This window comes from Tamandua tetradactyla, chromosome 7, assembly GCF_023851605.1.
Source record: "Tamandua tetradactyla isolate mTamTet1 chromosome 7, mTamTet1.pri, whole genome shotgun sequence".
Classification (NCBI taxonomy): domain Eukaryota; kingdom Metazoa; phylum Chordata; class Mammalia; order Pilosa; family Myrmecophagidae; genus Tamandua; species Tamandua tetradactyla.
This window is the reverse complement of record NC_135333.1, coordinates 173,835,757-173,854,306: the sequence shown is the minus strand read 5'-3', so window position 1 is coordinate 173,854,306 and position 18,550 is coordinate 173,835,757. Positions and strand designations below refer to the sequence as shown.

Sequence of the window (18,550 nt, the reverse complement as noted above, 5' to 3'; positions counted from 1 at the left end):
AGCAGATCCTTCTGGGGTCCTACAGGAAGGCGCTGCCTCTGGGCTCCAAGTTAGATCTCTAATGTCACCAAGTACCCAGGTCGTTTTCCAGGTGCCGATGGAAACCCTGCTGTGCTGTTTCTCCAGGCCCCTCAGGCATCCCAGAGCGCTCCTGCTTGGCCGCAGCCCCCCTGCAGCCCTGGCCACCCATGACGCACCTGCCCGCGCGTCACAGAAGCGGCCGGTCCACCCTGTCTCACAGACGCACTGCCCAGAGCCTGTGATGCCGTCATCACACTGTCCGTGCTCGGAGCAGCCACACGCTGGAAGACAAGACGGGGAGTGACCAATACTCAGCCTTCAGGGACCAGCAGCAACCCCAGCAGCCCCAGGCCCCCTGTCCATTCCGTGAGGGAGGCCCTGTCACGGCCAGTTCTCATTCACTTGCATTCGGTAGGTAGCATGGGCCGGGCACAGCCAGGCAGTGAGGCGACAGTGGGCGATGAAAGAGGCCAGGACCCAGCTCACCTGGAGCTGCTGAGCCCAGACTTATAAGCACAACAAATGCTAGCAGCACAGAAGCAGGGGTATGCAAAGATGGGGTATATGATGGGGGTGGTGGTGGAAGGAAAATCTCATCTGGCCCTCCTGACAAAGGCAGCTCCAACTCAGCAGGCACTTCTCCCAACACGCACCAATTCCACCACTCCCTGCCACTTCCAGCGCTGCCACCGAGCTCGAGGTGCCATGACCTGTCGCCCTGATTGTTTCGCCTCCCTAGAGGTTGCCCTGCAGCTTCTCTTGCCTTCCTGCAGTGGGTCTCCACAGGGCACTTTAAAATCTGCTCAGGATATGCCCCATTTGCAACCCTCTGCTGGCCTCCCGTCACCCTCAGTGTAGACGCTGACCTTTCCCTGTTGGGAGGCTCTACATGCCTGGCCACTGTTGGCCTGGGACCTCCTCCCCGCCTCGCTTCTGCATCCCTGCCCCCTCTCCAGCCACCTGCCCTCCTGGAGGATCAGTACACACCAAGCTGCGCCTGCCTCAGGGCCTTTGCACGCGTCCCCTCTCTGCCGGAAAAGCCGTTCCCTTGTCCGCACTGTCCAGCACAGTAGCCACTAGCCACAGGTGACTAACCTTTAAACAAATTAAAACTCATGGTCTTCAGTGGCATGTACAGAGTGCTCGATAGCCACTTGTGCCTGGCGACGACTGAACAGACAGTGAGGTTACAGAGCTTGTCCTGCCTGGCTGAAAGTTTGATTGGACAGTGCTGCTGTTCTTGATTTAATTTTGTTTCTGTAGTTTTAATCTGTTTCCTCGCCTTGAATGTAAGCTCCTTGAGAGCAGGCCCACTGCTGTCCTCCCCCTGCTACTGTATCTCAGAATCCCGAGATTCCTGGCTTTTGAGCCAGTCACTTAGTCTCTCTGTGCCTTGGTTTTCTCATCTGGTAAGTGGGGATAATAGTAGTCCCCACTTCAAGGCTTGTTGTGAGGACAAAATGAGTGGCGCGTATGTGCCTGGCACGTAGTAGGCACTCGGTAATGTTAACTGTCAGTTAGTAGGAACTCAGGAAGCATCTGCTGGAAGAGCTGAGCGTGTGCTGGGCGGCCTCAGCTGGCCTTTGTGGCTGCGGGAGGCGGAGGTGAGGGGGCTTACTGCAGCACTGCAGAGAGGGCGAGGCAAGCAGGGCGGGCAGCCGGGAGAAAGGGCAAGAGGGAGGCCCCGGGCCCAGCAAATGGGTGGGCGAGGTGGGCCACGTACGCTGGCAGTTGGGCCCGAAGCGCTGGGGCCAGCACAGCTCACACGCCGTCCCGTTGAAGCCGGCGTTGCATTTGCACTCGCCGGCGGCCGCGTAGCCATCCAGGCAGATGCCCTGGTTGTTGCACGGGCTGTCGGCGCCCCCAGGACAGGCTGGAAGAGACGAGAGCACGGGCTCAGCAGCGCCCATGCCCAGGGCAGCGCGGTGCCTCTAAACCGTCCTGGGCGGAGGGTTGGGTCAGGCGTTGGGCCCGTGGGACGGTGACCCTGGGGACGCCCCGCGCTGCGGCCTGGGGTTCTAGGGCGGCCAGTGGCCTGTGCGGCGTGAGCGTGGGGGCACCTGCGGTGGCTCCACCTTGCAGGCGACGTGCTGGGCCAGAGCTTGCAGCTTGCAGGCGACGTGCTGGGGTGGGGAGAGCTGAGGTCAGTAGCTTGCTCTGGGCTTCTATACAACTGCAGCAACTGTTGTGACTGGATCGTGTCCCCCATAAAGACCTGCTCCAGCCCTAACCCCCAGCCTGCAAATGACCCGGTTTGGAAAGGGGCTCATCAAAGATGTTCTTAGTTAAGGTGAGGCCAGATTGGATGAAGGAGGCCTGAATCCAATATGATGGTGTCCACAGGAGGGGAAGAAATAGGCACAGAGGGACACAGGAGGGGATGCCGTGGAGGGAGGCTGAGATGGGGTCACGCAGCCACCCGCCACCAATGCCACGGATTGCTGGGCAAACCCAGAAGCCAGGAGAGATGCCGGGATGCACCCTTCCCTTCCTGGGAAGCCTGCCCTGCCCACAACTTGACGTCGGACTTTGAGCCTGCAGAGCTGTGACAAAATACATTTCTGCGGTTGAAGCCAACATGTCTGTGGCTCCCTGTCACCGCAGCCCTGACGGGCCAGGCCCACTTTAGCCTCCACCTCCTGCACGGCCTTATTCTGAAGCTGGCAGCAGACACCATCACTGAGAGCAACCTGAAAGCACAGCGTGCCGAGCCCACGCCCAGCCCGGCCCTGACTCTGTGGCTGGTCTGCACTTGCGTGGCGAGGTGGAGGCAGGTGATGGCTGAGAGGATGGAGTGTGCGTGGGATTTTAGGGCATGGCTTCTGGAGACAGATGCAATACCTGGCTTGCTTCTCATCCTCTCTGTGCCTCCAGTTCCTCATCTATAAAATGGAATGTCGATGGACTCCCACTTCCCAGGGCTTGTTTTGAGCATTAAATGAACTGCTATATAAGCGACTGACATGGAAGCAGGGACTGAAAAGAGGTGCCCATTTGGAACGGTGCCCCCTGCCTATGGGCCTCTGTCCCGATGCTGCCTCTGTGCTGAGGGACTCACCTCTGGACATGGCTTTCAGGATGGGCCTAAGTTCCCTCTGGCTAAAGGGTCCCTTCCAGTGAGCGATGGAGGCAGGCGATGCCGTACATCCCAGGGCAGGGCTTTTGGAGACCCTGGGGGCATCGCCCTGCCCTGGTGGAAGCACAGCATTTAGGCTCACATGTGACCCACCATCACGGCAGGGCAAAGCGCGCAAGTGGGCTATATGGTGCTTCGAGGGCCATGGGGAAGGCGCCCGCACTGCACAAAGCCAGGCAGAAAGAAGCATGGTCTGTGATGACAGGACGCGGACAGCAGCCTCTCTACTCCAAAGGTCCCAAGAGAAAAGTGGGTGGGAGATGGAAAGCCCAGGGAGGGGCTGAGCGCGTGCCTGCCTCCCAGGCCGGGGCGGGGGTCCTTACCCTGGCAGTCTCGGCCAAAGTAGCCCTTGCAGCACCTGGGCAGCTGCGTCACCACTGCACACTGGTGCTGGCAGCCCTCCACACGCCTCATCAACCGCACGTTGTAGAAACACTTCTGCTTCTCGCCCTAGTGGACAGAATAAATGACCCCTTGGCCCCCGGCTCTGCAGACCTGGCCCAGGCTGGAAATGGGACGTCCAAAGCCACGAGCCCTCTGCAAGAAAATCCTTAGAAGAGTCAACAGGCAAGTGGCAGAAGCGCCTGGATGGGGAAGGGCTCAGAGCAAGGGTCCACAGGGAGATTTCTCTCAGTCCTTAAGAGGAAGGACTTGACAATGCTGGAACTCTTTACAGAGGAAGGACTTACCAATGCTGGGACTGCAGGGGTGGCTGTGGGCTGTAGGGGGCTGTGGGCTGTAGGGGGGGCTGTGGGCTGCAGGGGGGCTGTGGGCTGCAGGGGTGGCTGTGGGCTGTAGGGGGGGCTGTGGGCTGTAGGGGGGGCTGTGGGCTGCAGGGGGGCTGCGGGCTGCAGGGGGGCTGTGGGCTGTAGGGGGGGCTGTGGGCTGCAGGGGGGCTGTGGGCTGCAGGGGTGGCTGTGGGCTGCAGGGGGGGCTGTGGGCTGTAGGGGGGCTGGGGGCTGTAGTGGGGCTGGGGGCTGTAGGGGGGCTGTGGGCTGCAGGGGATCTGTGGGCTGCAGGGGTGTTGTGGGCTGCAGCGGGGGCTGGGGGCTGCAGGGGGCTGTAGAGCGTCAACAGGGAAGGGCTGTGTTAATGTGTGACAAAGCCCCAGGTAATCAGCAGAGAGGGCAGGAGTTAAACTTTGTTTTGTTGAGGTGTTTTTGGTAGATGCTTTTTTAGAGTGGAAAGAGCTTGGCTTTGGAATCAGTAATAATAGCTAGTATTTAATGAGCAGGTCGTTGGTAAGGTGCTCTACCTGCATTTTAAATAACCTAATATAGAATTGTTATTCGTTCCATCTTGCAGAGCCCAAACTGACAGCTTTTGCGACTTCCACAGACTCCTGTCTGGGATCTGCTCTCACCGAGCACCCCCAACCCTCACTGCCTTAACCTCTCACCTGCATCACCCTCTGGCCTGTCCCAGCTTTGTTCCTCACCCCCTCGTGGCCGCTGGCTGACTGGCAGCCTCTTGGGGATGTGTCTTCTTATAAGTGAAATGGAAGCGGTCATAGCTTCCCCCGCGTGTTGCAGTGAGGGATGGGGTAAAGCATTTGCAGGGCTACCACAGAGCCTGGGGTGTGGGCAACAGCCAACAAGACATGGCTGTCATCTTTATCACTACAGCTATCTTTGCAGCCTCTTCTAGATCTGCAATCCTGTGGTTTTGCTGGACAGGTTCTCGACGATGGGTCAAGCGCTGGCAGGTTGCTCTGGCTGAGAGTGTCCATCCAGCTTGGATGCTGGAAGAGTGCCATGCAGTTGCACAACACAACCACAGCCACACACGTGCACGCACACTGACACACCCAAAGACCGGACCCCGATAATGTAACAAACCTACTGCTCCCCACACGTCACTGCTGCATCCCAATTACCTTCGCTTTGCTCCACGCCGGGCAGCTGGGGGTGCTGAAACAGCTTCCACAAGCCCCCTAGTGCACAAGGAGACACACTTAGACACTTAGAGCACTGGAGACCACAGGAAACTGCCTCTGCCTAACACCTTGATGGTCGATTAAGAACTTAATTAATCTTGACTAAGATTCTAGCTATCATCAAAGATCTAATAACAAAAGACGCAGGGGCTTTGCCAAGGAGAGCCCTGAAGGTCTTCTCGGGCCTCGACCCCTCATGGATTCTCCGAGGGAAACGCTTCCTGCCATTTGAGCTGGACCGGGCAGTGCCACCAGCACAGGCGATTTGGCCGTGGGAAACACAGATGCAAGGGTCAGTTCCCTCACAGGTTAGCACTGATACTTGCGGCCAATCGCTTACACTCTGACCCTTTGTTCTCTGTTCAATAAAATAGGGGTGACAATAATTCTGATTCATTCAGGGGATTGATGGGGGAGAAATAACCAAATGAAAAGGTATGTCTGATTATTCCTTGGAAATTATGAAGGCCAAATCCCTACAGTGGTCGGGACAATTGGTTCCATGTCCTCCTTTGGGTGCCTGGTGTCCTAAGAATGTGGGGCATTCACTGAGCGCCCCTCGGCATCAGTGCTGACGTCTGATGACACATTTTGATATGTAAAGTCACGTCCTGTCTCTGAGGCTGGATTTCTCAGACTACAGAATTGAGTTGGTGACAGCGATGTCCACAGTGGCTGTGGGGCGAGATGGGCTCCCAGCAAACAGCCACCCGACGGTCAGTAAGTGGGAGCCAGACGGGCGTGAAAATGCCTGGCACAGTGAGAGAGCTGCCGTCAACACTGCTGAGTGAATGACGGGGTTAGGGATGGAGGTGTGGGACACATGCAACATTAAATTGGACTCTAGGAAAACGGCGGGGGAAGGTGTGGACGGCTGAGTGGATGGGTGGGTTTCAATGCAGGGGTCCCGGTGGGGGGGCGTAGGCCCTGATGCTGAGGCGCTTCCCTGTCCCGCAGGCCCAGCCCTGCGGTGTCCAGGCCGGGTCGGGCGGCCTGCGGTCCGGCCCGAGGCGCACCGAGCGCAGGGCTGTCCTGGGAACTGACCGAGATGTTGAAAGAAGTAAACGTGTCACAGCGGCCCCCCAGCGTGGGGTCGACCAGCAGGCAGTCGATGCCGTAGGCCACGCCCAGGTCAAAGAGGAGCTCACGCTGCACGACTCGGCACCGCTGGCCGTTCAGGAAGAGCTGGCCCTGGGAGACGGAGAGGGGAGTCAGCGGGCCGCCCATGCTCCTCTCCCCAGCTCTAATGTGAGCGGCACCTGCGAGACTCGGAGAGAAAGAAAACTTAGTAACAGTGAACTCTGAGCGCCTGCTCTGGGGTGGGTACGTGAGCGCTCTGCCTGGGCACGTTATTTTAATCCTCAGGAGGACACGAGGTGGTAGGTGCCTGTGCCGGTCTGAAGGGATTGTGCACCCCAGAAAAGCCACAATTTAAACCGATCTTGTGGGAGCAGCTGTTTCTTTAACTCCTGATTCAATACTGTAGGGCAGAAACTTTGATCAGATTTTCTCCACGGAGATGTGATGCACCCAACTGCGGGTGTGGCCTTTTGACTAGGTGGAGATGTGACGCCACCCCTTCCAGGTGGGTCTTGATTGGCTTTCTGGAATCGTTTAAAAGAGGAAACATTTTGGAGAGATCAGAAACGAGAGAAGACTCAGAGCCAACAGAGAGCAGATGTAGATGGTTGGAGAACAGGTGCTTCAGAGAACAGAGACGTCACCATGAGATGCTGAGCCAGCCAGAACCTGGGGAGAGCCAAGGGAAACCAGGAGAGGAAAGCCAGCCCCGGAGAAGCAAAGTGAGGGACCCCACAGGAACAGAGGCTGGAAGCAACGGAGCCCAGGAGCAAGGGACCAGCAGATGCCAGGATATGACTTCCTAGCTGAGAGAGGGGTTCCTGACCCATCGGCCTTTCTTGAGTGAAGTCACCTCTTGTTGGTGCTTTAATTTGGGCACTTTCACTTCCTTAGCACTGTAAACTGGTACCTATTAAATTCCCTTTTTAAAGCCCTTCCGGTGCTGCTATAACACATTCCGGCAGCCTGCAAGCTAACACAGGGCTATTAACAGTGTCCCAATCCTGCAGGTGAGGAAACTGAGGCAGTGAGGGGTTAAGAAAACCTGCCCAAGGTCATGCAGCCAGTAAGGGGTGGCACATGCTTTCGCATCCGTGCCCCGGCCTCTGAGCACACGCTCCTGGCCATTCCACAATGCTGCTGCCCCCAAAGTGGCTGTGGGGTGACTAGATGGAGCAGGGCTGCCTGGCTGTGCCTCCGTAAGCGCTGCTAAGGTGGCCACCTCACAGGCAGTGGCTGAGTGTTCTTATTAGTGCCTGCACCTAGCAAAGTGTCTGCACAGCTTTCTTTCCAGGACACTCAAGGGATGGACTTGAACTCTGCAATGATAACAGTAACTTCCTTTCACACGCATTGTCCAAACCAGACTCCAGACGCTTTTACATGTAACGCTGTAACATGCCCAGGTCTTCCTTCCCTGAAATCACCCAGCCAGTAAGTTGATAGATTTCTCCCCAAGGAGTTAAACGTTTTAGAAAGTTCTGCAAGAAGAAAACGGACAGATCTCAGCATCTACTGATGGGATGGGGACAGTGGGATTCAGTGGACAGAAAACCTGAGAAGCTCTTTAAGTCCTGGTTCTTCTATTCACTGTGCAGCAGCGGGCAACCACTGAACTGCTCTTCGGGGTTCGCTTGTCAGCAGGTAAACAGGACTAAACAACTTCTAATGCACGGGCTGTTACGAGGATCGAAGTGCTGGGGAAGAGGATGCACGGTGGACCTTGTATCACACTGCTTCCCCGATACATGTCCACTTTGGTCCATGGAGATGCTGCAGCTGAGCTCGAGGGCACGAGCACATTAGGCTCACTCTCCAGAAGCTGCCCGTAACGGTGCTAGTGTGCCTGAAACTCAGCTGTAAAGTCAGCACAGTTCCCATCCAACCCCCAAAGGGATTCTGGTTGAAAGATGAAAGCAGAGACATCAACAGATATATGTGCACCAATATTCACAGCAACATTATTCATAAAAGCCAAGAGTGCGAAGCAGCCGAAGGGCCCATGGCCAGAGGAATGGACAGGGTCAGCGTGGTTTGTGCACGCACTGGGGCATCGCGCAGCTGTGAAACGGACTGCCACGCTGCCACGTAGATGAGCCTCGAGGACTGACACGCTGAGTGAAAGAAGCCAGACACAGAAGGACAAATACTGTATGATTGCACGAACATGAAATAACTAGAATATGCAAATTCACAGAGGCAGAAAGAAGACTGCAGGCCTGGGGAGAGAAGGAGGAGATATAGGGGGTGCAGGGTTTCTGATGGGGTAATGGAAAGTTTCGGTAATGGATGGCGGCACATTGTGGCTGTGATTATTGCCACAAAATTTTGCACGTGAAAGTGGATAAAACGGAAATTTTATGTTGTATATGTGCTATCATAATAAAAATTTAAAAATTTTTTTAAAAATTAGAGGAAAAGTAAGCAGGGTTAAAAGAGGATGAAAGCAGAATATTGTACAGAACTTTTCAGAAGACTCCTGAAAGGGAATCTACTCATCTGGGAGACATCCCTTTTGCCCTTCCTCCTTTGTACTTCCTGGAAAGTAGACACAGTGGCTGGTGCTCCAGCAGCCAGGCTGGACCTCGAGGTGTCTCCGAGGCTGGGATCAGGCTGCTCCACATGCTGCGAGGCAGGACGGCAGAGGGAGCCGCCCAGGTGCCAGCACCCAGGACCTGGGCTGGCCACCAGCAGGTTTTTTTTACAATAAGGAATAAACGCCTGTGCTCTTAGGCCACCGTCCCTTTGGATTTTCATTCTAGGACTGAATTAATCCCATGAGACTCATTCATCAAATGGAATTAAGGGAAGACACGACTGTTCAGGAATGAGCCAGGGAAGGGGAAACTGCGAACCTGCTGTCTGTTGGTTGACCTAGGCAGGTAGTGCCCCAAGCTGGCTCTGACTGCCCAGAGCAAGGTCCAGGGGTCAGGCCCGTGTGAGGCTGGAAGAGAAAGGAGTGACGGCTCACCTGCCTGCTTCAGGGAAGGACCTCACAGTGGAGAAGAAATGCTCCTCCCCCACCCAAAACCAGCAACAACAATAGCAACTGAAAGCTGCTCTCCGGAAGTGTAAGAGGCTGCCTGCTGCCTCCCAGCAGGGCGTGGGCTGGCCAGGACTTATAAGGCGCTTCACCCCACTTCTTTGCTCTCAGGGGAAACACCTTCCAAGGCCGTGATAAACCTGAGCTTGCTGTCAGTGCAGGGAAAAGGAAGGCCGCATCAAAGGGGTGACGTCCCAGGGGAGCTGGTTGTTAGGTGCCTCCTGGTGCAGGTACTCACGATGTCGCTGCCAGCTCCGCACGTCACACTCAGCTCCGACCCCTGCAGGGTCTTCCAGGGGGCTGACCTGGGGAGATCCACCGACAAAACCTGTGGAAGAGGGGTGCCACGCTGAAATGCTGCATCGGGCTGAGGAGGGACCGAGGGCCTTTGCCAACAAATCCAATTCAGATGCAAATTTTTTCAAGAGCCTTAATAGTTCCATCATTAAAACAATGGTAGATACAATCAAAAGGAGGGACAATCAGGTGTGAGCTGTCTAGGTGGCTGTAGAGAAAGCCCCAGGCTGGGTGGGCCTCCCTCGCCCTCCCCAGCTGGGCGTCCCTGGAGGGCGTGCCTGGGCCCCTGCCAGAAGGAGGGCTTGGGCCCGGGAGTGGCGTGGCCAAAGTTAGAGTTCTCAGCGTCCTTGGATTGGACAGACTGACTCCTGAACAGAAACAGGGACCCTTGACCCTTGTGACAGGTTTCAGCAAAAGCTGCCATGTCTCCACAGGGCCGGAGCTCCTTGACTGTAACTGGTCGGGTAGGGGCTGAGCGGCTAATCATAGCTGAGTCCATCGGGTCTTTGCCTAGAAATTTTGGAATTGGGAGAGAAAGTCGATCTGGAGAAATGTGGGAGGTGTTTTCAGCAGTCTTTTTGCCATGTGAACTAGGAAGGAAAAATCTGATCTGCCATATGAGAGAAGAATGATGCTTTTGGCTAGTGAGTAAAGTTAAAAAAGTAAAGTAACAGCAGGCTCAGGAAGCAGAAGCAGGCATGGTGTGGGAGCCCACAAAGTCTGTGCCTCCTGTCCAGATGCACGGCTGGCTGGGTGGAGGGACTTGCTGTGCCTCAGGGGCCCCTGGGAGGGCTGGACGGCGTCCCCCCAGCTGCCTGGGATGCCCCTTTTCCCGGAGCTGGCTGTTCCTTTGCTCGCTGCTTCCCTCCCGCAGTCCGGGGTGGCTCCCCTGCAGCATCTCCTCAGCCACCCTGCTCAGGCTGGCTTCTTGAAGATCTCAAATGGCCTGCGTGCCGAGTTCCTTTCACCTTTTCATTTTACTGAGCCAGCATCTTTGACATATGCTAGATTATTGGCAGCTCCCCTTTTCAGACCATCTGCTCCCCGGGCCTCGAAGACGCCGCTGTCTCCCTGTTATCCTCCTACCTTGCCGATGTGGCCCTGCCACCCTTTAAGGGTGGGCTCCCCGCTGTGTGCCACTGGCTCCTTTCCTTTCGCTCACACCCCACCTGGCAACCTCACCTTTCTCTCCCAGGCTCCATGGCAGCACGCGTCCCCCACGCCTGCTCCCGCACCTGGTGGCCACTCCATGAATGCAGTGGGCCTCCGAGGGGGTCAGTTAGCCCCACCGGCCAGGGGGGACGCTATGGGCTGGGGTGCTCGCCCCCCATGTGTGGAGACGTGCCCCGACTACTCCCGGGCCACCCCTGCCCTCACCGCTGGGTGGAAACGGAGTACCTTGGCATCCCGGATCACATGGAACTTCAGATATTCCCTCAGCCTGTCCTTGTTGCCCTGGCTGAACAGGAAGGCCTGCTGCTGCAGGGGCAGGGCTTGCAGGGTGTGGTCCGAGGGCCAGAAGAGTGTGACGGGCACGTGGATGGGGTCGGTGATGAGGCTGAGCAGGCCTGCGTCCTGGAGTAGAGGGGACAGCTCTGCCACCGAGCCGCCCCGGGCCCCTGCCCCAACCCCTCTCAGGCGCTACTCAAATATTTTCATTTCTAATAATATTTAGTTTCTCCTGTTTCATTTTTTGATGTGAAGCCTATACAGTACTGCGACACTCCTGCATATTTGCAAGATTTCTAGATCATATGTACCTGAAAAGAAATTGCCGATGGGCGAGGAGGACTCATCCCAGGGACCTGTGCGGCGCAGGTGCGTCAGGCGCACCCTGAGAAGGGTCCCCACAGCCCGGTGGGCAGGCCCTACCGGGTCTTTGTCTGGTCGATGGCTCGGCACCCTGTGCCAGCCCGGGGCCAAGCGGGGCCATGGCAGGGTTTGGGGTCAGGGGCGGGGCACAGGTTTCGGCCGGAGCCTCCCAGCCTCCGAGACTTGAGTTTCTAAGTGGGCCAGGGTGCACTTCCGAGCCAGCCACGCGGCGTCCTGAGGATGGCGCGCAGAGGAGGTCGCTGCCGTCCGGAAACTGGGCCCCCCACCCCACTGCCGCTGGCCGGTGCCCACACTCAGAAGGAGGCAGCTCGCCCCCAGCGCCAGCTTCCCCCCAGCTCTCACCTGGATTAAGCTGCTGAACCTGCCGTAGCCGAGCCGCCCCGCCGCGGCCGTAAGGTTCTGCTGCAAAGGTAAGACGGGGGTCGCGGTCTCCGCCCGCAGCCCCCAAAGCGCCTCCGCCAAGGCTCACCGAGCCGAGCAGGGGCCGAGGCGGCAGCGCGGGGTCTCCCGGCCCCTCTCGGCCCCCGTGCCCCACCCCGGCCCGCCTGGGGGACGGCGGGGGCTCAGCTCCGTTCTCCCGACTCCTTGCAGCTGCAGCCCGAGGGGACTCGGCCCGGTGGGCTGGGGGTGCGGAGCCTGGCGCGGGCCGCTCTTCTCTCCCGGGCCTCGGTCCTGGGCGGCGCAGCACCCGGGCTCGGCCCTGGTCCCCTGGCGCGTGGATGAGGCACCTGACACCCTAAGAACTCCTCTGGGTTGGAGCCCCCCCCTTCGTGCAAGCTGCTGTCAGCAATGAGGAGCCCCGGCCCCAACCGAGAAAGGGTAAGAGATGAAATATCTTTCTGTGGATGGCGGGAAAGCTTCACACCAGGTTGGGAATTAGTGAGCTCTCTCCTGTCCCCTTCCCTCCCCCCACCCCCCCACCCCCCGCCAAGATCTGCGCAAGCCCACCAGCCCTGTGGACGCTAAGGACAAACTGAGAAAATCCATTATTCTATTAAAACAGGTTTTTGCTTATTTACTTCCACTAAGAGTGATGTTAAGTAGAATTGCAATGATTGCTCGTGACTGAAGCAGCAAAATTAAAATGTTTCAAAATGAAGCCACAAAACCGGCATTTAGATGTGTATTGTGAGTCGCCCCATGCGGAGAATGGACCAGTTAGTTTACCCACCAGAATCCTTCCAGAGACGTCTTTGGGGGTGATAATCAAGTTTTGGGGAGACAGCAGTTTGTCTATGATGTGGATGACCCCGTTGGTGCTGATGATGTCACTGGAGACGAGCTTGGCTTTATTATTTAAATACACCGTGTCCTGAAATTGACCACATATTTTTTAAAAAAGGAATGAGCACAAAGAAATGGTTGCAAAATTGCGTCCTATGGAATGCTTTACCGACCATTAAATCATCATGAGAGGGAAGGTTTAAGTGGAGCTGTGGGCAAAATCTGAAGACCCGCGCTACCTGAGTGCATTTTACATGAGAAAAAAATGAGACAAGAATGCAGTTTTCACCTGGAGAAGTTAGTCATAAATAATATATAATTGACCAAAACAGTCATTTCACTATGATTCTCAAATTTGAAATGAACAGACTAGAACTGGGTTCTCTTCCATATATGTTCTCCACACCACCACCGGGGGGCCCCCTTTTTCCCCTCTGCAGTGACTGCTGCAGCTGCCGTCACATCTCCATCGCAGGGAGGGACAGCAGCTGCTTGGCTTTGATCTCAAGCTTTCACCCCTCCCCAGCTTCTGATCAGTGCCACCAAAAGCACTTCCATTGACTGCCTGGAGCTGCCCAGGGGGAGTCTGAATCCCAGCCCTGATGTTTAGTCCCTGTGTGACCTCAGACAAGTTACTTGACTCCTCTGGGCTCAGGTTCCTTGTTTGTATATTGGGGATAATAATAGTATCTACATCCAAGGTTGCTCTGAAGATTAAGCGAGTTGGCACATATCAGACACTTAGACCAGTGCCTGGCCTATGAAAAGCCTCCTGTGCTGGTATTACTCTACGGGAGAGGAGGAGACAGAGCCTACGGAGAAGGGGTACCTTGCTGAGGTGGCCTTGCTTACCTGAGACACGGAGATCACAATTGACTCCCCTTGCAGGGAAGTAACATTAGGGGTCAGCTTTAGGTTTTCCAGAAGCAGCTGGTGGCAGGCGACCACGTGGTACCGAAGAACCTGAGGCATGACTCCTTGTCTGTCCCAGTCTTTCAGCTGCATGGAAGGTCAGGGGTTCTAGCCAGAGCCACGAGCCCCCCTCCAGGCCCCCTCCCACCTTCCCTGCCCTCTTCACCCCCCCATCCTCTTCACTGCCTTCCTCCCCTCCTGCCCTCCTCCCCCTGCCCTCCTCCTCCCCTCTCCCCTGCCCCCCTCCTTCCCCCTCCCCTGCCCTCCTCCTTCCCCCTCCCCTGCCCTCCTCCTTCCCCCTCCCCTGCCCTCCTCCTTCCCCCTCCCCTGCCCTCCTCCTTCCCCCTCCCCTGCCCTCTCCCCATCTCCTGCCCTGCCCTCTCCCTGTCCCCTGCCCTGCCTTCCTCCCCCACTGCCATCCTCCCCCCTCCCCTGCCCTCCTCACCCCCATCTTCTTCCTTGCCTTCCCCCCACCATCCTCTCCCTTCCCCCCACTATCCTCCCCTTCCCTCCCCTCCCCTTCCCCTCCCCTCCTCCCCTCCCCTCCTCCCCTTCCCTCCCCTCCCCTTCCCCTCCCCTCCCCTCCTCCCCTGTCCCCTTCCCCTCCCCTCCTCCCCTCCCCTCCTCCCCTCCCCTGTCCCCTCCCCTGCCCTCCCCTCCCCTCCTCCCCTCCCGTCCCCTCCCCTGCCCTCCCCTCCTCTCTCCTCCCCTCCTCCCCTCCCCTGTCCCCCTCCCCTGCCCTCCCCTTCCCCTCCCCTCCCCTCCTCCCCTCCCCTCCTCCCCTCCCCTGTCCCCCTCCCCTGCCCTCCCCTCCTCCTCTGCCCCCAGCCCCTAGGAAGGAGACCAGTTGGCTGGTGGTGAGGTCACAGCTAGAGGCTGTTCCGGGAAGGGGGGACAGTGGCTCTAGCTCCTTTGCCTTCTCCCTTGGGGGATCTTGGGTGGAAAGGACGTGGCGTCCCCCAGTGAGGTCACAGCTAGAGGCTGTTCCGGGAAGGGGGGACAGTGGCTCTAGCTCCTTTGCCTTCTCCCTCGGGGGATCTTGGGTGGAAAGGACATGGCGTCCCCCAGGACAGCACGCATTCCAGGGACCATGAGTCCTGGAGGAAGTGCTCAGAAGAAGAGATTTCTTGCAGAATATGCTGGGACGCACTGCACAGTCCACCCCTTTTGGGGAAGTACCAATGCTTACGACGCGTCTCCGTGGGTAAATCAGAATACAAACAGCATTCCCCATAATGTAAGTATAATCAAAAGTCCACAAAGTTCTCACTGTTTCATGATAATTCCTTTGAAGCTTTTTTTTTATGATCACATATCAAATTATTTCAAAACTTATTTTTGTGCCCCTGCCTTGTGGCACCCCCATAAGGGCACAGGGGCAGTGGGTGCAGGCGGCAAGGACACAGGCTGTGACTCCGGGCTGGACACCTGGCACCATTTCCGTGGCTGTGGCCTGGACAAGTCACTCTGGTCAATGTCCTCCACTGTGAGAAGGTTCTAGAAGCAGCATTCGGCTTGCACGGTTGTCATGGGCACTAAGCGACTGATCCAGCCTGGGGCCCGGCACACTCACGGGGGCTGCTGCTAGTGTCATTATCAATGCCACTGCTGTTAGTGGACCAGCCAGCAGGAAGGGCCCGTGGGGGCCCTAACAGTGAAGGCTGAAGTCCTGCACAGAGAGCCTGGCAGGAGCTGTTTCTTTCTAAGGGTGCTTTGGGGCCCTGGGGAGTGGCTGACCGGACCTGACCTCCTGCCCGGTGAGGGGTGCCCTCTGGAGTACCCAGGGCCTGGGCTCACCCCTGCGCACCCTCTGTCCCCGACAGGCAGCCCCTGGTGGCAGCCACCTGATACCCCCCTGATTGCCACCCCCCAGCGCAGCTCCCAGTGCCTCCCCCAGCCCCCTGCCTGCTCTGACCCCGCACCCACCCCGGCTCCCCATGGCACCCACCCCTCCCCCACGCTCACCTCCACCTCGTGGTCAAAGGCTGAGGACAGAGGAGCGAAGACGGTGAAGGGGCCCACGCCCGCCAAGTCCCGCACCCTGTGCTCCTGTGGGGGGGTGGGGGGCGTCAGTCGCAGGGGCGGGCGCAGGCCAGCCGGGGGTGTGGGCCGGGGGGTGGGGGCTGAGCTCCAACCCAGATTCGCTGCCATCGAAACAATGCTGCTTTTTATAAAATGACTACATGCCTATTATATTAAAGCTTGAAAAAATAAAAATAAAGCATGAAGAAGAAAACAACCGACCCATACTCTCGCCACCTAGAAGTAAGCCCCGTGGTTTCAGTATTGTTTCCCGAGTTCCTTCCACATACAAAGATTTTACATAATTGGAATTGTAATATTGTAATGTTGCAATATACTGTAACATTGTAATGTAAATAGCAAGATGATTTACCTAACTGTTGACATTGTCTTCTTGCCAGTTCTAAGATCTTAGGGTTGCATAGACTTCCTTCTACTTATTTTTTTCTTTAGGACTTTGTTGTTCTAGTTCTTTAGTTTTTTTCTTCAGTACAACTGGAACTTATTCAAATGTATGATTTGCAGAAAGATGTAACTTAATAGTTCACTCAAAGAGTTAGCCAATGGCCCAGCAAAGCCCCTTCTGCCCACTGGAGCACCGACCGCCTTCCGTCCACCCCACTCCAGGTGTCCAGGGCTTGGGCAGCCGTGGCCCCTTTTCCTTTGTGCTGCCCGCTGAGGCCCACAGATGGCAGAAGCCAGGTGCCCCGACTTCCCTCCACCCTCGGCAGCCCGGAGGCGGCAGGCTCATCCTGCCTCTGGCCTGAGACCCAACTTCCACAGTTAGACAAACACACACATTCTTACTTCCAACTGGAAGAAATACTGGGATGTTCTCGGGCTCCTGGGAAGCTCCTGCAAAGACAGAGCAGCCTCACTTAGCTCCTGGGAACATACACGAGGCCACACAGGACAGTCTCAGGGTGACTTACCCGAGGCGGGCACCTGCCAGCGCCTCTGCTGGGAACCCATGCCCGTGGGCTCCCCCCAGCCTGACCCATGGCCTCCAGTGGACGCCCGTGATGACTGTGGACTCGGTTCCAAAACCTTTCTGGAATTATCTTTTCATTTATCAAAGAGAGGTCCAACCCTTTCCAGAAGGCTCTGAGCTTTAAGAGCATTTTAAAAAGTTCAAATATTTAAAAAATCACTTATAAGTCTGTGACAGATTTGGTTGCTCTATTAACCAGAATATTAGATTTATCCATGGACAGATAAAATTTCTTCTCATTGCCAATTTATGCGAAATTATTTTTCCATCGTGATCAAGTTTTACATTTTACAAAGCTCTTTCAAGTTCCTTAGCTACCTGGATTCAACACAGTTAGGGAAGTAAGATTTTACTAGACTGCAACATGACTTATTTTACCTGATAAATGCTGCCGCGGCAGGTGAGCCCGTCCCCGATGTAGTCTGGCTGGCAGGTGCAGGTCCTTTCTCCGGCTCCGCTCTGATTGCAGAGGGCAAATGGACTACAGCCGCCGTTTTTCTGGTGAAATTTCCAATGGGAGGTCAAGCCAGTTAGTTTGCCAGCTCCACCAATATTGGCAAAGCAAGGGCGCGTGTATTTTTTGTCTCACTAGACTTGACAGGTTCACACTGTCGGCCTTTTCCCGAACTTGCCTTCCAGTTCCAGCAGAGCGGCCGGGCCACACCATCCACCCAGCCTACAGGGCGAGGTGGCAAGGCCACCCAAGCCGGTCCCACCCCAGGGACTCAGTGGTGACCACACGGGGCAGATGCTGACACCTCGACGTCAGGCCCCCAGAGTGGGGAACGGCACATTTCTATTGGTTTAGGCCACCAGGTTTAGGGGAGCTTGTTGTGGCAGCCGGGGGAAATGGGTGCAAAGCCCGTGTCTTCACCTGTGAAATGGAGTTAATGACAGTTCATGTGCCACAGGCTGCTGGAGGAATTAACCGGGTGATGCACGGGAAGTGGCTAGCCCAGCGCCTGACACCCGAAAGCAGTGGAGGCAGGACTCTGGGGACCTCACTGCGACTCTGAGGCCCACTGTGGCTCTAATTAGTAATATGGGGATAAGCAAGTGGACAGACTTGGCTCAAATGTCCATGGCTGAGCTGAGAAAATGGGGTTGACATGCTTATATAGAGATCATGAAATTCATGCTGTAGGATCCTGAGATTTCTCCCAAATTTCCACTGATGAAGGAAAGACACAATCCTGAGCCATATAATGATCTTTTTTCTTTTAAAAAAATTATGCTATTTTGGGCATTCCTCTTACATAATAGCAGAGAGCTCAACCTGGAACAAAAATAGGAGAGGTAGAAATAGTACATACACACACACACACACACACACACACACACACACACACACACACACACACTCTGCAAAGAAGATGGGAGAACTATTACATGAATGTTAGTTTTAACTAATCAGACAAAACCAAACCAAACCGAGGTCACTGCCCTCAGGACCACCTCTCCATGGTAGGGAACTGGGTGTGGGCTGGATATTAACGTCCATCCATTGCGTCCAGTGTCACTGAGCAGGACCCTGCCGGGTGCCACCCCTGCCTTACGGTCCAGGTGGGCTCAAGGGGCTGGCCGAGCAGCAGCCCTGGGTCACCTCCGCCCCGGCAGGCCAGGAGGCGGCTGGGGCGTGAGACCGGGCCCCTCCTCATGCCCAGCGGGAAGACGAGGGTGCAGCGGGCTTCCCGTCCCACGCAGGCCTGAGGCCTCCATGTGCACCCCCCACCCCCCATGCCCTCCCAGCGAGAGGTGCGAGCCCCTGGCGTGGCGGCCGGGCCCTGGCGTGGTACTCACCGTGAGGCAGGCGCTGATGGGCACGCAGCTCTTGCCGTTTCCAGTGTGTGTGGGCAGACAGTTGCAGGCGGCCTGCCGGGGACAGGGGCTGCTGCAGAGACCCGGGCGCTCCTGCTAGCCAGGGCAGATTAGGGTGCCCTACCTGACATTAGCAATGTACGCCACAGCGATAGGGACCTCCCGTTAGTGCACTGGCTCAGTCACTCTCCAGTGCTGGGGTCATGTACTCACCTGCCTCTGCTGCTAAGACACACT

The 18,550-nt window shown here is 56.5% G+C and overlaps 1 protein-coding gene across 3 annotated transcripts in view; it reads right to left on the bottom strand.

The window, feature by feature from the left end:
• STAB2 (stabilin 2) overlaps window positions 1-18,550 on the bottom strand; it is a 168,062-nt gene that overhangs the window by 23,134 nt on the left and 126,378 nt on the right. For 2 of the 3 annotated variants that reach the window (XM_077111830.1, XM_077111832.1), the window contains exons 44-57: window positions 18,296-18,367; window positions 16,874-16,993; window positions 16,312-16,359; window positions 15,448-15,531; window positions 13,423-13,569; window positions 12,518-12,658; window positions 11,689-11,748; window positions 10,912-11,088; window positions 9,455-9,544; window positions 6,138-6,284; window positions 5,034-5,090; window positions 3,481-3,607; window positions 1,745-1,894; window positions 198-302 (exon numbers count right to left, since the gene is read on the bottom strand). In XM_077111830.1, coding sequence (XP_076967945.1) covers window positions 198-302; window positions 1,745-1,894; window positions 3,481-3,607; window positions 5,034-5,090; window positions 6,138-6,284; window positions 9,455-9,544; window positions 10,912-11,088; window positions 11,689-11,748; window positions 12,518-12,658; window positions 13,423-13,569; window positions 15,448-15,531; window positions 16,312-16,359; window positions 16,874-16,993; window positions 18,296-18,367 — 1,525 coding nt within the window. The remainder of the gene's footprint in view (window positions 1-197; window positions 303-1,744; window positions 1,895-3,480; window positions 3,608-5,033; window positions 5,091-6,137; window positions 6,285-9,454; window positions 9,545-10,911; window positions 11,089-11,688; window positions 11,749-12,517; window positions 12,659-13,422; window positions 13,570-15,447; window positions 15,532-16,311; window positions 16,360-16,873; window positions 16,994-18,295; window positions 18,368-18,550) is intronic. The other variant, XM_077111831.1, reaches the window with a different exon arrangement.